This window comes from Ambystoma mexicanum, chromosome 6p (assembly GCF_040938575.1).
Source record: "Ambystoma mexicanum isolate Mex_15411 chromosome 6p, UKY_AmexF1_1, whole genome shotgun sequence".
Classification (NCBI taxonomy): Eukaryota; Metazoa; Chordata; class Amphibia; order Caudata; family Ambystomatidae; genus Ambystoma; species Ambystoma mexicanum.
The window spans coordinates 1,302,961,960-1,302,983,754 of NC_090935.1; the positions used below are offsets into that span (position 1 = coordinate 1,302,961,960).

A 21,795-nucleotide genomic window follows, 5' to 3' on the forward strand; every position below is an offset into this window, starting at 1 on the left:
CACTACATGAAAACCTGCTATTATTATTGTAAGGCAGAATCCTGTGCAGTGCCCTTAGGGACCACTACACACAATTAAGACTACAGGTGGCAATACAAGTGTTACCTTTGGTACAAGCCTGTACTACTATGTTAGAGTGGTAGCAGTAGCGGAGCAGCCAGGCTTATCTCAAGAGTATATGAGCAGTAGCAGAGATTACACAAAGGGACCACATTTACTGTGACTCAAGCAAACACTGACTCAAGTTTTTAGGTAAAAAATATAAGTGCATTTATTTTGAAACCATTTGTTAACAGCACAACACTTCTATTAATTCAAAAACCACACGTAAAATATACTACAACTAACCACTTCACTTTGTACAGTATTATTCGAGGTAAGTACCCTGTGTTTGAATGGACCGGTGTTAAGAAACAGAGCAAGTTACTGTGAATACAATTGCGATCACTTTTTGACAGTTCGGTCTACTAGATAAACGCGTATCAGCGGCAAGAAATGCTACTGGGGCAAAAACACACTTAGCACCCGAGATACCCAGAGCGAATTGGGGGCAAAAATTATAGGCAATATGATAGTTAGGCAGACAGAATCACAGAACACACTTAGACAGGAATTCAAGAGTCAAAGAGCCGGAGCCAAAGTCAAATGACACCGGGTGCCTGTTGTTGAGGATCACACAGTCGGACAGTTCGAGATTCAACATTGCCAAGAGTACTTTGATATTGTCAATGTTCGGAAGCAAAAGTTATATGAAGGAGGGAAAAGTAAGGACAATCCTTAAGGTAGCGAAATAGGGATTTCACCCAAAATTCCTCAAACAGGACACAGTACCTTTCTTAAAGAACGAAGCTGGTGCCACAGCAGTTGTTCCTGTTGGTTTCCCGCAGACCCACGCTTTCCTGCAGATTCCGCACGAAGAAGGATGATGAGGGGGTCCGCACCACACAGGGATGAGGCCGGCAGCAGCGACTATGAATAAAAGGTGCGCTCCTTAAAACAGGAGAGGGTCTTCAGGTGGATATCCGGATCACTACAGCAGTGTGCAGCGATTTCGACCACGAAGGCAACGTCTGGCTGAGGAAGGTGAGCTGGTTATCCCCACCAGGCTCAAGGGAAGAAGAGTCCGGACTGGATCTCCTCTTAGTCGTTGAAGGGTAGATAGCTCAGGACTGCAGCAGGGCTTCACCGGTACTGGGTAGTTGCAGCAGTCGACCTCTCCTCCACTTCTCGTCGGTTCCTTGTAGTTCCAGTAGCGACTCTCTGACTTCCAGCCCAAGAGATCTGCCTTTTATGTGAAAAACCTCCATTCACACAGCCTGGCTGTCAATCACCCAGCAGGGGGGTTGCCCAGCCCGGACAACCACCCTGGCCAATCATGACAAAGTGCAACTTGGGTTTCCTAGGATACCCTGTGCAGGGGGTGACTACAGCCCTCCCTCACATTCAGCCCACCTAGACACCCAGGCGCCTTGAGGAGGGCTTCTAGGTTTTCCATCTGCATTTTTGTGTATAATGGTATTTTAGGATCATTTTCATGTACTTTTAGCTGTTTTTTTATTTTATTTATTTTAAGAAGTGTTTTGTTGCCTCTTAAGTGGGGGGTGGGGTAGTAGCACTTTGAGCTGCATTTGATTGTTTGACTGACTGGTGCATATTTGTACATACAAACAAATAAAACGAGGATGTGTTTTTCCATGTTCTAACAGCTCGTAAACAGAGAGCACAAGGTGGCAGGTTAAACACACATGGGTAGGAAGGAAAGCGGTTACTGAAAGACATGAAAGTCATGAACACTGTGAATAGAACAGGGAAACGAGAAAACAAAAGCCCATCTGGCACACGGTCAATGATAGGCTGCCAGGGCCCAATCACAGAAAGCGACAGCGAGCTGTGCACGTCAAGTTATTTTACAGCGTTTCCTTTAAGGAACGTCAGCGCATGCGGGACGTCAGGCACGCTCTGTTATTTAAGAACACAGTGCACAGGAAAAGGACAAAGACCGGCATGTACTTTCCCTTAAGGTAAATCAATAACATCGCCCCGCAAACACACACAGACAAAAGGCACGTCTTCAACTTACCAACCACCACAAGCAGAGTCCATATCACATATATTCCATTGTTGAAGCAGGTTGCATATTGACGAAACAAATACATGCAAAGGGGTGGTAAAATGAAAAATAAAATGTTGCTGATCTACAAAAACAAAACAAACCATGAGTCAATTCAAATGAAGGGATGACAGTCCGACACACCACCACCAGAACATAAATGCATCTAGATCAGGACTAAAACAATAGTTACAGTAAAAGAATACAAAGTTACTCGCCTCTGTTGTAAAGTCTGTACCAGTTGAACTTCTCAAAGGGATATGTCCCCCTGTTATGCATGCGTCTAGAGACAGTGCATGTTGCACATGTGCAAATTGCACCTCATTCACAAGTGCAAAACGCACTTGCAAAAGTTTACTCTGCAAAGCGTACCTTGGTGCATGCCTGTGACTCACACAAGTGCAACATGAGTCTGTGCGCAACAGGTGGGGGAACGGAGAGGTGGGGATAATTTAATCAATCCACTGGCGAAAGTAAAATGGCGGCAGCCTACAAGTGTGGAGAGGCAAAGCAAGTAAGAGAAAGACACGTAAAGAGAAGCAGGCCTACAGAATGCGTGCAGATCCACAAGATATAAGCAAGTTGCTTTTCTACCAGACAGGCTGTAACCATCAGGGGTGGACTGGCCTATAGGGAGCTCTGGAGATTTCCCGGTAGGCCTCTGCACCCTGGGCCTCTTTTGTGTGGCATTTCCACATTTTCCCATAGGAAAAGGGTTGGGAATGCTGAAACGGTGTAATACGGGGACACTTTGAAAATGATTTCCAGACCCTCTTTACGTTCACAGTCCCCCACTGGTAACTACGTTTTCAATGGTGGACATTTTACTCCCTAGTTTTTTAAATTGGTAGTAAAATGTTTTTTACAGAGTAAAAAAGTCTGTTCCCAGTGGTGGTATTTTTTAAGCGAGTAAGATAATTTTTTTATCTCAAGTATCTATATCTATACATATGTATGTATATATATATATGTTTGTAACACATACTTCGTCTGACATAGTAATTCGTATGCATTTTTCCCTTGAAGTTCTGCTTTGGCTCAGACAGCAATAGCGTTCGATCGCCTTCCTGTGGCGTTGATAGTACCGCTGATCTCCGAGTATATCCCTGTAGCTGTGGTATGCAATAAGGAGGTAGGCTCCTATGTGTCTGCCGTTTCCTATTTTTGTTGGGAGTATTTGTACTCCCTGTTATTTCTTTTACCCAGCTTGTGTCATACCCAAGGGTCATGTCAAACATGTCAATGAATCAAACATGATGACAAAGGTACAGAACAAAACACGAATGTGTGGAAATCATTGTCAATACTAATTACAAACATATGAACGTAAATAATATTATTTGTCAACATGCCAATCTTCTTGCTACTGTTGTATGTGTTGCATGCATCCCCATCCATCGGTCGTCATCACACATTAACATGGGCGTCCACTGATAGTCCTTCTCAATGGGCTGCGGATCAATAAAAGGAAATATGGTATAGCCCACTTGTGCTCAGGAGTGCTCCGAGGCCTGCGGGTTAGTTGGCGCTATACAAAAATACACTAGAATAGAATAGAATTGCTGAAACGCAAGATGCCAGTGGGCACATTGGTCACACCCAAAATGCATGAACAGTTTTCAACTGGGCATCTTGCCCGCAAGTAATTGCAGCAAACATGTCCATTTTGTGCATATAGTAATAAGCATGTGCACATCCTATGCTGTGTGTATTTCATGCATAAAATCCTCTAATTGGCATGAATGTACCGTTAACTCACTGGAACAGGTGCACATTTGCCCCCACTGTATTTTGCTCCAATTCCATGGCTTTCTTTTATCCCACCCCTAACTTCAGTCCATTCCCACACTTGGGATATTTCCACCCTGTGGCCGGTTACAGAACAGGGCGAAAGGTACGCGAAGTAGGGCCGGGGAGCAAATGAGCTTCTCTTTCACGTGATCTTCGCCCACCTACATTTCAATTTCTTACTCTGAATGTATTTTTAATCACTGCCCAATACTCTGATTTGAGACTGAGTCCAATCTGGTGGGATGGAGGGTCGATCTTTGCGAATGAAGGGAACAGAAGTGATGGCGCACGGGTACAGATTCATCATACCCTCGCACCCAGCTTCCTGTATGCCCTCTCTTTGAGAAAGTTATAGTCAGACCCAGCCTTAGGAGCGGGCAACCGCCCGGGTGCCCTGCCATTAGCCCCCAACACGCCAGCTCGGGGGACTCCTTGAAGGTCTCCCCCAAGCTAGCGTGGTGGGAGAAGGCGTGGAAGGCGCCCAATTCAAATTAAATGCGCTCCACTCTCGGAAGCGCAGCGCATTTAAGAACAATAGGGAGCTGATCAGCACCTAACGAAAAATGTGGCACCTCCACCTCCCCCTAGAGGACATGGGGACGGGTGCACTTGAGGGGGGGCTCCAAATCTTTGTTGTGCCGCCAAGGGCGCTGCGGTCGCTAAGGCCAGCCCTAGTTATAGTGCAGGGAATGAGAAGGAGAACGGAAGCAGCATTATCCACAAGAAATGTAAGCAAAAACGCTTCACATTGCTTCCTGTCCTAACCATGTGTTATTTCAGGAGCTCACGGCTGGGGATAGTGATCGCAAAATGCATTGTGGGATCCCCCCCAAGTGCCAGACCTTTGGGAAGGGAATGAAGCTCCCTTAGCCCAGGCAATAAGTGGGCAGGGATACCAGGCTCCAGACGGGAGACTCCTTAGATGAGTTAACTGGTTGACAAACAGGAGACTACCTGACTGACAATGGAGGCTTGCCCGCGGAGAGCATTCCCTCCAAGCCTGAAGAAGAACCTATGGCAAGTTGTCGTGTGTGTCATCAATTTAGGATTTCAGAGGCATCCTGCTCTCCAAATTGGGCAGTGTGCCCCCTGACCTGGAAGAATTAGGTCTAGGGTAGATAGATGTGTTGAATGACTAATGCACAACGTATTTATGTGAAAATGGCTGTGTGTTCTTCTGTGTGTTAATGTGTGTGCGCGTGTGTGCTCACTATCATCTTATCCTTGGTAAAAGATACACATTATTCCAATGATTGGATGTGCTAATAATCAATAGCTTTGCAAGCTGTGGGTCAGCAACAACAACGCAAAGTATGGCGAATGAACTGCTTGATTTCATGTGGCTAAATATGACACTGGCCAAAACGATACTTGAATCACCCTGTTCAGTATTTCTGTAGGTGCTTGTTGCATGGATCAACCTGAATACGGCACAATTGTGAGGAAAATAAAGAAGGTAATTTATTGGGCAAAGGAGGTGATGGGGTGAATCTTCCTCCTTGATGCTCAAAGGCAGAGACCTGCTAAGTACTCAAGACCATCTTGTTTGTTGTCCGTGGGCAGCGACAAGTGAGGGCCTCAAGAAGTAGGGATCGGCAAAATTTGGCTCGACAGATGTTTTGGACTACAGTTCCCATCAGCCCTAGCCAGCATGTTCAAAGGTGAGGAATCATGAGAGTTGTAAGCCAAAACATCATGAGAGCCACACAATGCCATCCCCCGACAGCTGTTAAGATATTCGACTTAGGTTCAATATAGCCTTCCTAGCATAGAGAAATAGTCCTCCTCCCAGAGTCAGACTATAACAAACAAATTGTCCTGCCACTTAAAAAGAGGGGCTCATATTCACAATGTTGCAGTTCAGGATGTTCCATAATCAGTTTGTTGAGCGGTAGCCCCCTTTAGTTCACCTAGGAAACGTCAGCACGTATCTCTTCTACATCCACTTCATCAGACATGTACCTCTTCATGCATTCATTTCGTCTTACCTTTACCTTGTCTGAATCTTCACATGTCAACGGGGCAATGGCTATGGTAAGGTTAGCTGTAATGTTGCAGTTGGGGGTCAAGAAGGGCTCTGGAGAAGGATATCGGTTAGGGAGGGTACAGGGGGTCTCCCCCTGCAATGACGAAGTGAATGTTAGAAGAAGTGAGCGAGGAAGAAGTAAAGACATACACCCGGTTGACTACCTGGAGTGCCTTTTTGGGAAAAAACGGTGGGATATTTTTAAAAACACTCCAGGCCAGTGATATTGGCCAAAACTACCAGTTGCACAGGGCACCAAGTCATTATTGTCATGCATGTTGGCCCAGAAATCTGACCCACACTGCCCTGTTTGAGGCGCCACTTCCGGCAGTGCCCTTTGCCCTGTGGGCCAGTCCGATCCTGCCTGCTGTTTGCCAAGGGCAACAAGATCCTAATAATTCTATATACAATCCTTCATATACAACGCTTTGGCAAGCGCACTATATAAAAACAAATCATTATAATTATAATTATCTCTCAGCAAAAAGGTTCTGACGCATACAGCAAAAACAAAAAAAGGGGTACACGGTATGGAATCCTGCCTCTCGGGGAACAAAGACCATAGGTACCATACACATGGGTTAGGATGGGAGTACTTTTGGTTTCTCTATAGAATCAGAAAACATACTCATTATTAAATGATATCAATCAGACAAAGTGACACATGACCTATGTACCAGTCAAAAGAGATCTTATTAAGATGGCAGACCCAGCGACGTGTACATGATGCCCCGTGTCTGTTTTCATTGCAAGCACACCCGTTTTTATTAAAATATGCCAATGAGGATATTATGCACCACTGTGTGTGCAGTTGGTAAGTGCAATATTTTATACAGACAAAGCAATAGCAAAAGACTTAAACCGAAGGTGTGGGCTTTAGTTCAACTTGAACTGAACGCCTTCATCCGCACGTCTCTCAACACTAACAGGCTGTGTTTCTATACATGGGAGTTTCACCCCAATAAACTCTTCCTCCACCCAAATTGTGTGCCGTGTCAATCCTGTCTCTCGGCCTATTCTTGCACCCTGGAAGAAAAACAAAATCGCAAAACGCTGCGCCGTTCAGTGGGCGCTCGGGCAATTGGCATTCATGTTGCAGCTCGCTGCACAGGTCTGTATCGTCCTCCCGCGAGTGAGGAAGTGATTGCAGGGTTGGGTTAGGTTGGCACATCCCACTAGCTCACCTACTCACTGTATCCATCCATGTTTCCTCATCCCTTCCAATGCAAGCCGTTTCAATGTCGCCCACTTGAAAGAAAACACATTTCAATGGAAGGAGGTCAGCTCACCAAAAATGCACACATTCAGTTAAATGTGAAAATCAATGAAATGTGTAAAAAGGGAAAAAAAAGCATCTTTAAATAAAAAGTACGTCATTTAAATGATAAACAGTGACTGTGAATAGGGCTTACAAAAAGCAGAAAACATGAAAGTACAATATAATTGGGGAAAATGGGCGTAATACAGGGTGTGCCCTATTTTGCAATAAAGCAGGGGGGAATGCTACTAAAAAGGAATACAATAAATAGCTTGAAGGGAAATAGGGCCGAAAAAATGTATTTGAGATGGCTTGAGGATATATAGACCCCCCAAACCATTTATTTGAGGTGGCTTGAGGTTATATAGACCCCCCAAACCATTTATTTGAGGTGGCTTGAAGTTATATAGACCCCCCAAACCATTTATTTGAGGTGGCTTGAGATGAAACAGACCCCAAAACCATGTGTTTGCGATGGCTTGAGGAGAAATAGACCCCAAAACCATGTGTTTGAGATGAATTATGCTGAAATGGCTACATGGATTTGGGCTTGTGGAGAGATTACTTTCAATGAGGTGTCTTAGATCCACACTCACATCGCGTGGAAGGCACCGCCATCATCTTCCCAGGCCCTCTAAGGGTGCCAGTGGAAGAGGAACCCTGCTCTCGATCAGGACACCCACATCCCATGCCCCATGGCAAAGGCTGAGTGGCCGGCGAGGCTACAGGGCGCTCTGCTGCGCTCCTCTCGATACACTTGCCTTTGCAGTCCATTGGTACACAGTGTGCGGAAGTGTTTCCATTGGGCATGAAGCGTTTTCCCACACCATTCCCTACACACAAATCAGTTCATGGTTTGCAGGGTCCAAAAAGGCAATACAACTAGTTGACTCTCAGAACTGGCAAGGTGGGCAATAACTAACTTTATAAAATTTTGAACCTTTTCTGTTCCAGTGTTTGCAAAGAAGCAGGAGCGGGAGTACCCTGCTGTTATTGGTCCCTTTTCCCTTAGAGTGGGCAAATAACACATATTGCAGACCATCGGTGTGGGCTTGAACGCCACATTGATTTATCACTGTTTTAAAGTATACTGGATGGTGGTGACTTGGACGTGCAATAAGCACCGCTACGAATTTTAATCTTTTAAAGTTTTCTTCTGAAAACTTCTCCTGCTCACAGGAGTTGTGCTTACTTTGGCTCATGCTTGGAACGGATGTTGGGTCTCTGCACAGGATGTGCGTGGCACACAGCCACCAATTGAGTGCCAGAGTACGAGAAAATAAATCAATCAGTCTGTGGTGTTGGGCACGGGTAAGGTGATCTTGCTTCTCAACCCATCCACAACGTTCTGGAGGTAGCACCAGTGGTGTAAATGGGATTTGATTTACTTGGGGACCGACTTGGAGAGGGGTCGAGGGGGAGCAAGGATTGGTGGCATGCAGGGCAGGTATTTTTGTCACCCCATAAATATTTGCCTCTCAGCCCCTCAAAAGATGAATCATGAACACCTGGAAAATAGCCTAATTTTTTACAATAATGTTGTCAGCAAAGTAGAAAATGTGCACACCATTTAAATCCCAGAAAATGCACATCAATATGTCCTGTACAATATTGACAAGGAATTACACAGGGCTCCTGCTGAGACCCACAGACCACAGTTCAAATCCCAACCCGGCATAGTTTAAAACAGGAACGCACTTCAGCATTCTAAATGAAATGTAGAGCACACATGGATTTCCCAGGATTGGGAAGCCGGATATGAGATCAAGGGAGACATTTTTTGTCGGATCCTGAATCTAGGGACATCTGGCCCACTGACAGCACTGGGTAGAACAATGTTTTGGGTGTATAATTTAGCTGAGGCAAAGTGTAACATTTTAATACACACTGATTTTGTCTAGCGCTTTAATAATAGGTGATCATTTTACCCACCTAACAGGTATTTGTGGCGGCGTTGGCGCAGCCGGGATTCATATCTATGACGCACAAAGTTCACGCACGAGATCATCATTCTGTTTACCTCCCGCGAGGTGCTTACGCCCTCCCAATGTAACCTGGGCTTCATTTCTAAAATGTATCCCACCGAGTGTGCAAGCGGCACCTGTGGTCGCTGAAATAGCCATTAAGGCTGCAATGTAACAATAATATTGACAGTACATGGTTACACACCTGAGGTAGCTGAATAAAACAAGACAGACACGTGCTCAATATACACGTACAGCAATTGCTCAGGTTCTAGTCATTTCCCAAAACGTTTTTCATGTCTAGTGAAGACGGGCCGTGGAATGGACTTTGAAGTGGGAGGGGCGGAAAACATAAAAACGACAATGACTCTTGACCACTTTTATAAACAGCTATGAGGCTGGCACGTAAACATCTTTTAAATTACCAGCACTCGCGCAGGTCATTAGAGGAGCAGCCGAGGTCACAGCGCATGGAGCTATATTATGGGATGCAGTCGCCTTAGCCAAGGCAGATCACCACGCCTCCCTGTCGCTGGGAGCCCAATTTCCTTGGTGCAGACTTTCGTTTTTTGTTTACGCCACGAGGGCACATTTTATTTGTATCTTATTTGTATTGTATCACCAGTTTAAATAAACTTTGACATCCATTTTCATACATAGCTTCCATGCAAAATTGATCTCATATACATTCCAATTTCCTAAAAATACAATCTATACAAAAATGTAGCTAAAACAGAAAGTATTAAAACAACATATTTCCCCTAATTCATACAGACTATTTATTCCAAGGAATTATGCATATGGGCAAAAAAACGTTACCATGGCTATAATTAAGGACAATTCATTATCACGCATCAGTCAGTTCGAAAACCATTTGCTTTCTATATTGTTTATTTGTATTTTAGGTCAAGGCGAGGCAGCAGTTGGGCACACCGCACACTTTAGCGGATTGTGTGAGTTAGCCATATCTTGCACTTCGGCGGATTATGTTGGTCAGCCCGATCTCGCACTTAGGTCAATTGTGCAGAGCCTTACTTGAATTTAAACCAACTGTGTTAGTCAGCCATATTTCACACCCAGACGAAAGGCAGGAAACAAACTTTTAACAATTATAGAAAGGTAGGCAATCCAGCCAGGAACCTCAACATCCGTAAGGCAGAACCCAGAATCAGACTAGTTTGTAAAAATACACCAAGGGGAGAAATTAGGACCCCTACAAGTCCTGCCTATCATCTACCATACCTCCACACAACTATCTGAGCCAACTCATCATGGCTGCACACAGCAGGAGACCACCACCAACCACCAACCCGACTCAGCTACTCTCAATACCCTCTACTTCCCCCACAGAAAGAAAACTCATTAGGGAACCACGACTAAAAGGGACCCAACCCAAAACCAGAAAGGCAAACAAACACAAGGCAGACAGAAACACAGAACAATTAACACAGGAGGGCCTATGCCACTGTAACCCCAATTAACACCAGTGTACGGGAAGCCATTCGCAACCGTGAGGCAACCTGATACATACCAGAAGACTAGACCATGCCACGTCAGAGAATCAGCTGATGCGAGAGAAAGCAACAAGACAGGATATCTACAAGGGAACCACAACAGACCCCTAGCCTGACAACCTCCAGAGCATCATCAGAACGCACTGCCATGACCATTAAAGGAAGAAGAGCCACCCCGAAAACAAAACTAAAATCACTCTACCTTACACCATATCACCATCCAGATCAACAGAACAGATGCCCATACATGACAGCAGGATACCAGAACCCCATATGAAAAAGGCAGAAACAAATGGAAAAGTTAGAAGCTGCACCCTCACTCCATACATCACCAAAGCCCCATAAAACTGCCTACACCATCCCACATTGGAAGAGGAGCCTGAAATGGCAAAGAACCCAATTAGAAACCTAACCAACATATTCAACGACGAAACAAGAATAACTGAACACTCTCAACAACCCAAAGACAATAAGGAGTACCACCAAGAAAACCACCCAAAGATGCAAAACAGAACACATCAATTGACTGCAAAGATAAAACTGCACTGCAACCTAATCAACACCAAATCTATGTCCAAACATGCAACCAAGATCTATGACCTACTCTGCAAAGGGGCAATTGACATCCTATTCATCACAGAAACCTGGCAAGCTGAAAACTACAAAGTCATACTACACAGCTGTCTACCTGATAACCTCAGATGCAAACAGGCGGACAGGAAAGGAAAAAGAGGCGGGGGGGCTTGCATTAGCCTCCAAAAAACACCTAAAAATTAAAACAGCACAGCCTTTAAACATCCAGAACTGTGAATCCCTCATGTTCCACCTTACCACAGGCCTACAATCAAACCGTACATTCCTACTCGTCAACAGGCCTCCAGGCTCTGACTCTGCCATCACAGACACCTTCATACAAGCAGTCACAATCTAGCCATCAAACATGATCATATGATCATTCTAGGAAACTCAAACATATTGTTCGAAGAAGAGAACCCCAAGTCGCAGAAAGCCTTAATCAAGCAACTTGAGACCATGAACCTTCGAAAGATGGTGAAAGGAGAGACACACACAGCAGGACACATCCTGGATGCAAACTTTGCCAAAATAAACCTGATCACAACAGCACCGCCCATCCAAATGCTATGGAGTGACCACCTCATCACCCCTTTTGTGATGCAAATACCATCAAACCCATCCAAAAATCTGCTAAAATACCCACTAATTTGGAAAAGAAACTGGAAAACCATCAAGAACAGTAGCCTAGAAGAACAAATAGAAACCATGAAGCCAATGGCCATAACATTGGATGCTACAATTAGACGGAAAAGCAAACCTGTTCCAGAAATGGATTGCAGAAACAACAGATGCCATCTACCCGGAAAAGCGCCTCATTCCATCAACAAAGAAAGCAGTGAGCAGATGTTTCACCCCCCACCTAAAAGCAATGAAAATAACTAACTGTAAACTAGAACATGATTGGAGGAAAAATGATGAGCAAGACAAAAGAGTAAAATACCGACTACAAATTCGATCATACAAATTGGAAACTCACAAATAAAAAAAGAAGCACTACGACAACCAGATCAGAAAAGCCACCAACACCCAAAGAGAGTTATTCAACATCGAAAATGAGATGAGAAACCCACCTGGATGCATCAACTCACCAGTACCCTCCCAAAAACTATGCAATGATCTTGCAGATCATTTCAAGAACAAAATCACCAACATACACCGAGTCATAATGCACAAGCTACCACCAGCCCCTGCAGCACAAAACAAATGTGCTGCTTCCAACAGATGACTACAGAAAACTACTAATCATCATGAAAAAACAGTTAACAATAAAACTCCAAGTTAATATGATAATCCAGAAGTGCTTCTTCTACCTACAAACGATTAACAAAAGATCTCGACCATTCCTCGTATTCACGCAAAAAACACTGTCCATCATATCCCTCATCATGTCCAGGATAGATTATTCTAACAGCCTATACCTTGGAATGCCAGACTACCTACTAAGTAAACTGCAACGAATAAAGAATGGGGCAGCCAGACTACTCCTTAAACTCAACAGAAGAGGTCACATCACACCAGCTCTTAGGATGTTATATTGGCTCCCAGTCAAAACAAAAAAAATATCACTTTCAAAACAATGTGCATAATGGACAGAGTAATACACAGCCAGGGAGCAGAATTAATTTTTTTTAAAAAATGTCCTTCTACAAACCAACCAAAACTATGAGATCCTGCAACTAAATTTGCCTACAACCCACACAATACACAAAGAAAAAACTGGGTGGATCAGCATTCTCCTGCTTAACCCATGTAACTATGAAACTCCCTTCCCAGGGAAATACGAACTATTGAGGACCATACAAAATTCAGAAAACTTCTTAAAATCTAGCACTCAGTTCCAAGGTCAATGAAACTGACTGAACAGCGCTTGCACATCTCGAAACTGGCCAAGCACTGCAAAAGGAAAAGTAGCACAAAAACAATAGAGAAATGAGGGCCAGGACTGCCAAGCGAGACCATAAACAGAGACACCTCCCATCCCCCCTGCTCCCTAACGTGGGACTACTAAGAAACAGGAGAAGCTGGTTGGCCTGATACAATTAGGTCAGGGAAGGAGGCTCAAGGGAAACTGCAGGAGGGAAAATCAGGGAAGGGAGATCCTCAGCCTAGGTCTACCCCGACTGAGAACCAACAAGTGAACAGGAGAAATACACCAGACCCTCCCCAATAGATAATAGGGTATCGACAAAGATGACTAACCGTACCCTACTGAATCTGGGGGAAACCGTAATGGAAAGACAAGCCACCCTGGGATTCTGGGGGAAACCACAATGGAAAGACAAGCCACACTACACAGCCATATAGGATACTGTAGTGGGAAAAATGGAATACAGACTGCGGTCGTGTCCGTGTGACGAGTGTACGTCCCTAACAAAATGATAGAGAGCCGAGCCTCTGCCAAGGCTCAGCAAGTGATATGAAAGGTAAAACCAAACATACTCACAGGTATTAAGAATGTATAAAGTTATGAAACAATGAAGACAAAGTTTATTAAAGAAAAATAATACAAAATGTACGCCTCTGTTGTCTTTATTAGAATTGCCATTTTCCTACGCAGCCTGCTAAGAAAATCGGTATTTAAAGAACGGAATGAGAACGATAGAGCTGCGGCATGCACGTGGTAGTCCTCCAGCATGTTAAGCAGCCCTTTGACAGCAAAGCTGCGATGGCCACATGTTTTGGTTAAACACTGGAGAGACAGAGGACAGACAAGAGGACATCCACCTACCTGGTGTGCACCAGCAGAGAGGGGAGCCTTCTGTCACTGGGAGAAAGCAGACAGCAGGGCAGGACTATCTCAAAGGCAGAGAGGGTTGAGGCAGGGAGAGTTATAAACTAAGGGCATGGTCTCTGTTCTGTGTGTCCGCTCAGTTAAGCGTGCTGCTGCAGGAGTATAGCCAGGAGTAGATTGCAGTGCTGCCTTGAGACACCTAAAGCATGTGCTCATGTTTTAAGTAAGTCTAAGAGTCAGATAAGTGTTAACGTTTTCTGAAGCCAATACAGTCAAAAAGTTGGGCCACCCTCTGTAGGGCTTGAAGTAATCACTCAACGGTGTCTCTGAATGATTTAATGGAGAGATGGGTGGACGTAGAGGTATGGACTAGGAAGAATGGAGGGAAGCAATACAGTGCCCCAGAGAGGTGGCTATAGCAGCACGGTTAAGAACGATACAATTCAAATATTTGCACAGAATATATTACTCCAAGGAGAGGTTAAGGGGAGGACAACCTCTGCCCGAAATGTAAAACCCACAAAGGGACATTTATCCATATGATGTGGCACTGCCCAAAGCTGCAGAGATACTGAGGGATGGTATGGCGGGAGACCGAGGAGGCCTGCTAAAGACATGCATGCTTAGCCTTAAGGGGGGAAATGCTAGAGATATGGGGTGAGGAGGAAGACACGACAATGCTTCCTAAACATTGCATTTACTTTGGCTAAAAGGGATATTGCACACAAGCGGATGAATCGGGATACCCCGACAACTGCGGCATGGAGATCAGGAATGGACGTGGTGAAGAGGTGGGACCAGGTGGTGTATAAGTACAGAGACTGCTTACGGAAATACCAAAACGTTTGGGAACATTGGGATTGAGAGAGGCAGGAGATACCGGGGAAGGTTGGGACAGTAAGGGGAGGGAAGGTGAATACACGGATCTTGAACAATGGTAAAAAGGGACCTTATGGGAAGGACTGGGAGGGCACGAGGGGCGAAAATACAGCGGGGCGGAGGGACCTATTAGCCCATATTGGATTGTTATAATGTCGATTTTTTTTTGTGATACCACCAGTGTTCAAAAGACGTAATAATATGTTGTTTAAAAAATAAATTGGCTCTTACAAAGGCCTGCACGTGCACATCAGTCTAGTGATTCTCCTGTATCCATCCTTTCAGTTGAAATAGTTCCAATAGCATAAACATTAAATATTTTCAGTGTAAAAAGTCCTGGTTAGAGTAGAATGGGAGAGTATGTTCATATTCTAAAACATGCCTTTTCATATGCTTCAGCAGGGCAGAATGCCTACAGTCCTAACCATTAATGTCTGTGGGGATACAAGGTACTCTGGCTCCTTCACAGACTGTTACATTCATCTGAAATCAATTCTAACAGCACGGCCCAAAAGGAGATGAACGGGTTTAGACTGTGGGAAGGGGCAACAAAGCACAGAATCATGATTGAACTTATATTTTCTCCTAAAATTACACCCATGTCTACAAAGGCAAAACATGGAATGCCTGGCCTAGTTGCTAAAAACAGGGGGTCGTGGGGGTCAGTCGGACTGGGGCATACAATTGTCTCGGGCACCAATGAAAAAGTAGCCCACAGTCGCAAATGACAATTCATTCCCTTTTTTGGCAGACTGTTTAAGTGGTGCCTAAGGTGCGGAATGGGGGGAAAATGTGTTGCAAATTGTGCTTTTTAAAGAATGTTTGTTTTCTAACACTGGTCAAAAGTATTAGCTGTCCAGTGAAGTAACTCAACAAACTGGCCCACTCTGGACAAAAACTGCCCTGCTTTGAAAAAAAAGGGGCCTATAGTAGCCGGTTGGGCCTGTACTTCGGGTATTATTCGAAGGCCCTATAAACCAGTCTGAGCCTGGGCTGAACAGCGCCCAGTTTAACGCCAGCACTCCAATGCTTTGTACTACACAGACTCCCTTGCTGCCACTGGACCAGTTATGAGTCTGGATCAGCTTAAGAAAACCTGTCAATCTCAGTTACATGCCAGCCACCAAATAATAATAATGTGCATGCCATAGTGCAACAGTGAGATTCGGTTTTGGGCCCTAGAAAAGGAACCTTCCTTGCTAAGCTCGGTTTGCTGTAATGTCCTTTTTTGTTGTTGCAAGGTCACAGGATGTGTTTTTTGAGGTGAAGGCCACACCTCCATTGTAGTATGATCAGGGGGTATCCTGGTTACCTTGCTGTTGGTCTATTTCTCATAAATGGATTTTCCACACTGTTAGTTATTGGTGATAAGTATAAACATGGATTGTATTCATCAGTTTGTTTTCAAAACAAGGGCTCATGGACCCAATAGTTGTCAGCCGACACATGTTTCGACCATAGCAGATGCAGGTAGGAGGTGGTATGGAATATTAACTCCCAGCCACTATTCCACAGGGACCACTATGGGGGTACATGCACCCACCCATCCAGCAGCCACATCTCCTCCCCACCTGCCCATATGACCCCACCAGCTCTATCCGGAAAAACTACGCTACTCTATCCAGTAGAACTACACTACCCTTCACACCCCAGGACTTCAAACTGGCCCAGACACTACCCCTAACGCACATGCATAGGGAGTATGTCCTGGGAGGCTCTGCACATGCGCGAGCCAATCAGCAGCTCATATGACCCCACCAGCTCTTTCCGGTAGAACTATGCTACCCATCACACCCCGGGACTTCGAGTTGGCCCAGACACTACCCCTAACGCACATGCGTATGGAGTATGTCCCGGGAGATTCCGCACAAGCATGAGCCAATCTACAGCTCGTGCACGTGCATGCGTAACACATCGCTACCATACTTATGAGTATCCTCACACACTGACAACACATGGACTACCCGCCGCCGCATTGATGCCGCCATTACTCACACAACAGGTAAGGTTTGCCACCATGGTGCATGTATCGCTACGCCAGCTAGCTCCACGGCCCAGGCTCTGGCCGCACGGTGGCCCGCTCACATCCTTAAACTAAATTCACCTTGTAAAACTCATTTTGCATAATTCACTTGCCGACATCTGGGTATGTTCCTAGCCTCCATGCAACTCAGAGGCACGTTACAACTCACCATGACAGTCCCAGACAGAAGGTGGCACACACAATGTTCGCTGACAACCACGCTGCTTACAAATTGTATCCCGCACACCAACCACTGCTAAAACAACCACGATGAGTTGGTCAACTGACCAAGGACAATCCTGATCCCCCTGATATGCCCTAAGCACAATTTGGAGCCCAACACTATAGCCACATCATTACGCCATCATGGCCCTTGACCCCCACCATCCGGCACTTGTTCAACACAGATCCTAATCGCTAGGAATTACAAGCCGCCCCCTGCGCACGCGGCCCCCCACCAATAAGGCCAACTCACACACATGGGCCATGCCTCCCCAGGCCCAGGCTTTTATGGGCCCCAGCCCCAGCTGCACCTAGGCCCGCCATACAATAGCAGGAAACAGGCACTCCGCATGGTATTCCACCAAGCCAAACACTCCTGGTAATAGACACCTCCCTTGCCGCACTGGATCGGCCAAAGATCAGACCAACCCACGAGCACAATCTAGAGTGCACCCACAGATCGAATTATACACCAATCCAGATAATTTATGGGATCAAGCTTTACAATCCAACTCTTTACAGGGCACAACGAGGAGCCCAGCTGTCACCGATAGGGCCAACCTACTACAATCATCTCAAGACCCCATAGGGGGCACTCATCTTTCGATAAAAGGTATGAAGCCGACTGCCCTATCAAATTATCTTATCTGCAACACGCTAATGTATTCTCAACTCTCTGCTCCCTCCCTCTTCCTTCCCGTTACTCTACCATGGATTGCCTGTACATAATTCCATGTATTTAAATGTGATACGTATCATCCCTGCCTACCACTACTTTTATTTTTAATGTTCACTTATGCAGTAACCTTGCCCTTTCACCACTCAATCCACTGGGCACTGACACACATGTATTATGTCACAAATCCCACCGAAAACCAATTGGGTCATATTTGTGTTAATTTTAAACGTGTATCATCCTTGTTGAAGACCCTCGGGTCGTAACACGTGTCGGCTGACAACTATTGGGTCCATGAGCCATTGTTTTGAAAACAAACTGATGAATAAAATCCATGTTTCTACTTATCACCAATAACTAACGGTGTGGAAAATCCATTTAGGAGAAATAGACCAACAGCAAGGTAACCAGGATACTCCTTGATGGTGCAATAGTGACTCTGAAGTCGCAGCAAAATCAAGTCAAAAAGCGAGGCTGCGTTCTGATGCCATGCAACCGCCCAAAGTCTGTTGTGCTCTGGGTGTTGCCTAGTAGCCGACATACAGTGATACTACCGATTGGAGTTTATACACATTTTAGGATGAGCAAAAGCCATTACAGTTGCATTTTGTGACTACCGGCTTTTGGGTCACTCCTTCGTCCTGTGTCCACTAGACATGAAAAACATTTCAAAGTAGGAAAGTATTGCAGCCTGAGGAATTAATGCAGACATATAGTGAACACAGTGGCTGTTGTTTTGGTTGGCTACTCCAGGTATACACCCACGTATTGTTAATATTATTTTCGTTTATACTGGATGAAAGAGTCTTTCAGTGCTCCATAAATGCACACTACACGAAGACACAGAGGTGTTTGCGTGTGCTCCATCTGCATGCAACTTTTAGTCACAGCCCTGAACCCAGCTGGGCCGCTAAATCCTTTATCCTGTAGTCAATGTGAGACCGTGAGTGGTATGCAAATGTCAGAGAGATTTGGGGAGGCCCACATATGGTCCTCCTTAAATTCATTGATGCCTCAGCGCACAAAACTCCGAATCTAAAATCAAATAAGGAGTTTATGAGAACATCCAGTTCATCATTTGGTAGCAAAGCTGAGCACATAGGCTGTACTTTGAAGAAGGCTGGTAGTCTGGCTGAGATAACACAGCACATAGATGCAACCTTACTTGTGATAGGTTATTTACAACGCGCTTAATACCCAGAACCTGTGTTGCACTGCGCCGTCTTGTTTCCAAGGCGAGCACGTTGCCGCTGAACTATCCTCCCGAGACTACTTTTAAGGCTACTTAATAAACAGGATCTTAACAGGGTATTATAATATACATATTTATCCAAGTATTCACATACAAATATTACAAAATATGCTTTAGCAAAATGATGGGTAGTCAAAAGGCATGCAAATCAAAGCAGTAAATGGCCTTCCAACAATGGCACAAATGGGTTCGAAATACAAAAACATGAGCCTCTCACTTCGGCAATGCGCTAAAGAAAATCAACTCTGAAAAGCTTTTTTGAGCACTCTGGGCACTTATAAGTCTCCAATAAGCGAAACTGGAGAAGATACTGAAATATACTGGATAATAAAAGATACTGCCTCAAAGATACTGGAGAAGAATATTTGAGGCAGCTTAAGTTGCACAGGTTCAATTTGTTAATATCCCCGCAAAAATATCGCCATACAAAAATATCGCCATATTTTTGCGGCAATATTAAGGCATGGAACCTGCGGGGGACACCCCAGCAACCCCAGCTCCCAAAAACCCCCAAAATTATCCCCCCAAAAATATCGCCTGTGGCCGTTCCAGACGACCATATATACGGCAATATTTTTGGTGGGGATAATATGTAGTGATACTGTTGCACGTATTTCCACCGTGAGTCTGCTTCGTCTTGTACCAAGAGCCAGCGCTCTAACTTAGAGTCCGACAGTTTTTACAGTGGCAGTGGAAAGCCTGGGTATTAACTTATGTCTCCCGGAGGCCTTTGCAGGACTCTGTATATGATTCTGCAACTCCCCAGTCAATAATCCAAAAGACATTTTCACAAAAAAAAAGACACCGTATGCAAAGCAGGACATGTCTCCTCAGGACACAGACATTTCTCAGTTCAAATGGCATGCACTGCGGCCCCTCAGTCACAGGGAGGACGGTCATGCACATGCTTAGCTTCTATTTTATTTTCTTTATTTCTGTTTGTATTACTTAGAGCACAAAACGAGCTTGGCAGCGCAGGACTCTTTACAGCAGGAGGGTAACAGCATCATTTTATGAATTTTATATTTATATTCATATGAATTTGATATTTTTCTATTTTATACAGTTCAGTACTGTTGGGTTATACAGTCCAGTACTGTTGGTGGAGAGACATCTATTCGTCCTGCGGTTATTGTTAAAAGAGCCATGTTTTTGTGTTTTCCAGAACTGGAGGATGGTGGGGGCATTTCAAGTTTTGAATATGATGCTAGTGGGGAGGGGAAGCCAGTGAAGCTTGTCCAGCGTTGGAAATATACAGTCGAGTTTGCGTGCACGTGTAATGAGGTGGGCTACAGTGTGGCAGGCTGCCTTGAGAGGGTTCCCATGCAAGGCCAGCAAGGAGCGCGTTTACTCCATTGATGCACGAGATCACGAGGGCTTGGACCACTTTGCAGGAATCATGCAGGAGGATGAAGTGTTTGATTTTTCGGAGTGTGGAGATCTGCAGACATGCAGTTTGCATCGTTTTGCTATGTGCTTTTGGAAGGAAAGGCTGCTGTCAACAATGAAGTCAAGGGATTTTGCTGAGTTGGACAGCTGAGGGATGAATCCTTATGGGTGAATGTCGTCCAGCTTTTGCTGTATGGGTTGTTTGGTGGGGGACTGATGAGAATGAATTCGATCTTAGTGGGATTCAGTTTGAAGTAGACATTTGACAACCAGGTTTGGATGGTAGCCAGACATTTTAATAGGCAAGCAATGCCTTGGGGCCACTGGCGGATTGCCGTCAGCATACTGATGGGTGGCTATGTTGGAGTCATTTGGGGAAGTTCCCAATGGTTCCATGTATAGAGTGAAGATGTTTGGGGAAAGGAGGGAACCATGACCGAACGTGTGACTGTCAGTCTGTTGGATCTGAATGATCTTAGCTGTACCGCCTGGTGTCTGCAACATAGGTAGAGCGAAAACACTTTAGGATGGTTCCGAGAAGCACATTCTGTCAGCAAGGAGGGAGAGGAGATTTAGGTGCTCAACTGTGTGGAAGGCAGCCAAGAGGTCTAAGAGGACTAGGAGGCATGAGACCCCTGTGATGGTTATTCAAAGGACATTGTCCACCACTTGCATGGCTGCACTTGGGTTGGAAATCAGTCTGGTATTCACAGAGGAGGCCAAGATGGTTGATTTTGGCAAGAAGTTGCATAGCCACTACTTTCTTGGTAAACTTGCTGATGAATGGGAGGCTTGTGATAGGTCTATACCTTGCTAGGTCTGTGGGTGTTTGGAATTTCTTTTTGAGAAGGGGTCATAAGAGACAAGTGTCAATGTGTCTGGGAATGCACCTTTACTGTGAAAGGCATTCATAATACAGAGGAATGTGTTGAGCCAGTGAGTTGTTTAGTTAGGGTGGCCAGCAAACAGTTGTCCATGTGAGCAATTGTTTTAAGGGAAGCAAGTGTGTCTGAAAGATCCTTAGCAGAATGGAGGGTGATGTCAGTCCAGGAGAGCAGTGCCCTTGGGGGTCTGGGAGGGAAGGTGGATAGCAAGGTACTGGCTGGTTTTACCATATCAATGAAACCTCTGATCCTATCCGTTTTGTTCATAAAGAGGTATTGATTGCATCACATTTCTCTTGTAAAGCCGGCACCTCTGGCACAGGGGAGGGCTTGGCACAGTGCTTGACTACTTCAAATAAGGTTTTGCTCCTGTTACAGGCTGCCTCAATGCTGGAGTTGTAGTATGCTGACTTAGTCTCGGAGATCACGTGTCTATGTTAGATGCACATGGATTTGAGGGATGCAGGATCCTGTGTGCTGTGGTTCTTGCACCAAAGCGT

The 21,795-nt window shown here is 45.0% G+C and overlaps 1 protein-coding gene across 1 annotated transcript in view; it reads right to left on the bottom strand.

The window, feature by feature from the left end:
- Positions 1-21,795, bottom strand: part of ACER2 (alkaline ceramidase 2) — a 220,396-nt gene that overhangs the window by 139,274 nt on the left and 59,327 nt on the right. The window contains exon 2 of the mRNA XM_069625959.1: positions 2,081-2,195. Coding sequence (XP_069482060.1) covers positions 2,081-2,195 — 115 coding nt within the window. The remainder of the gene's footprint in view (positions 1-2,080; positions 2,196-21,795) is intronic.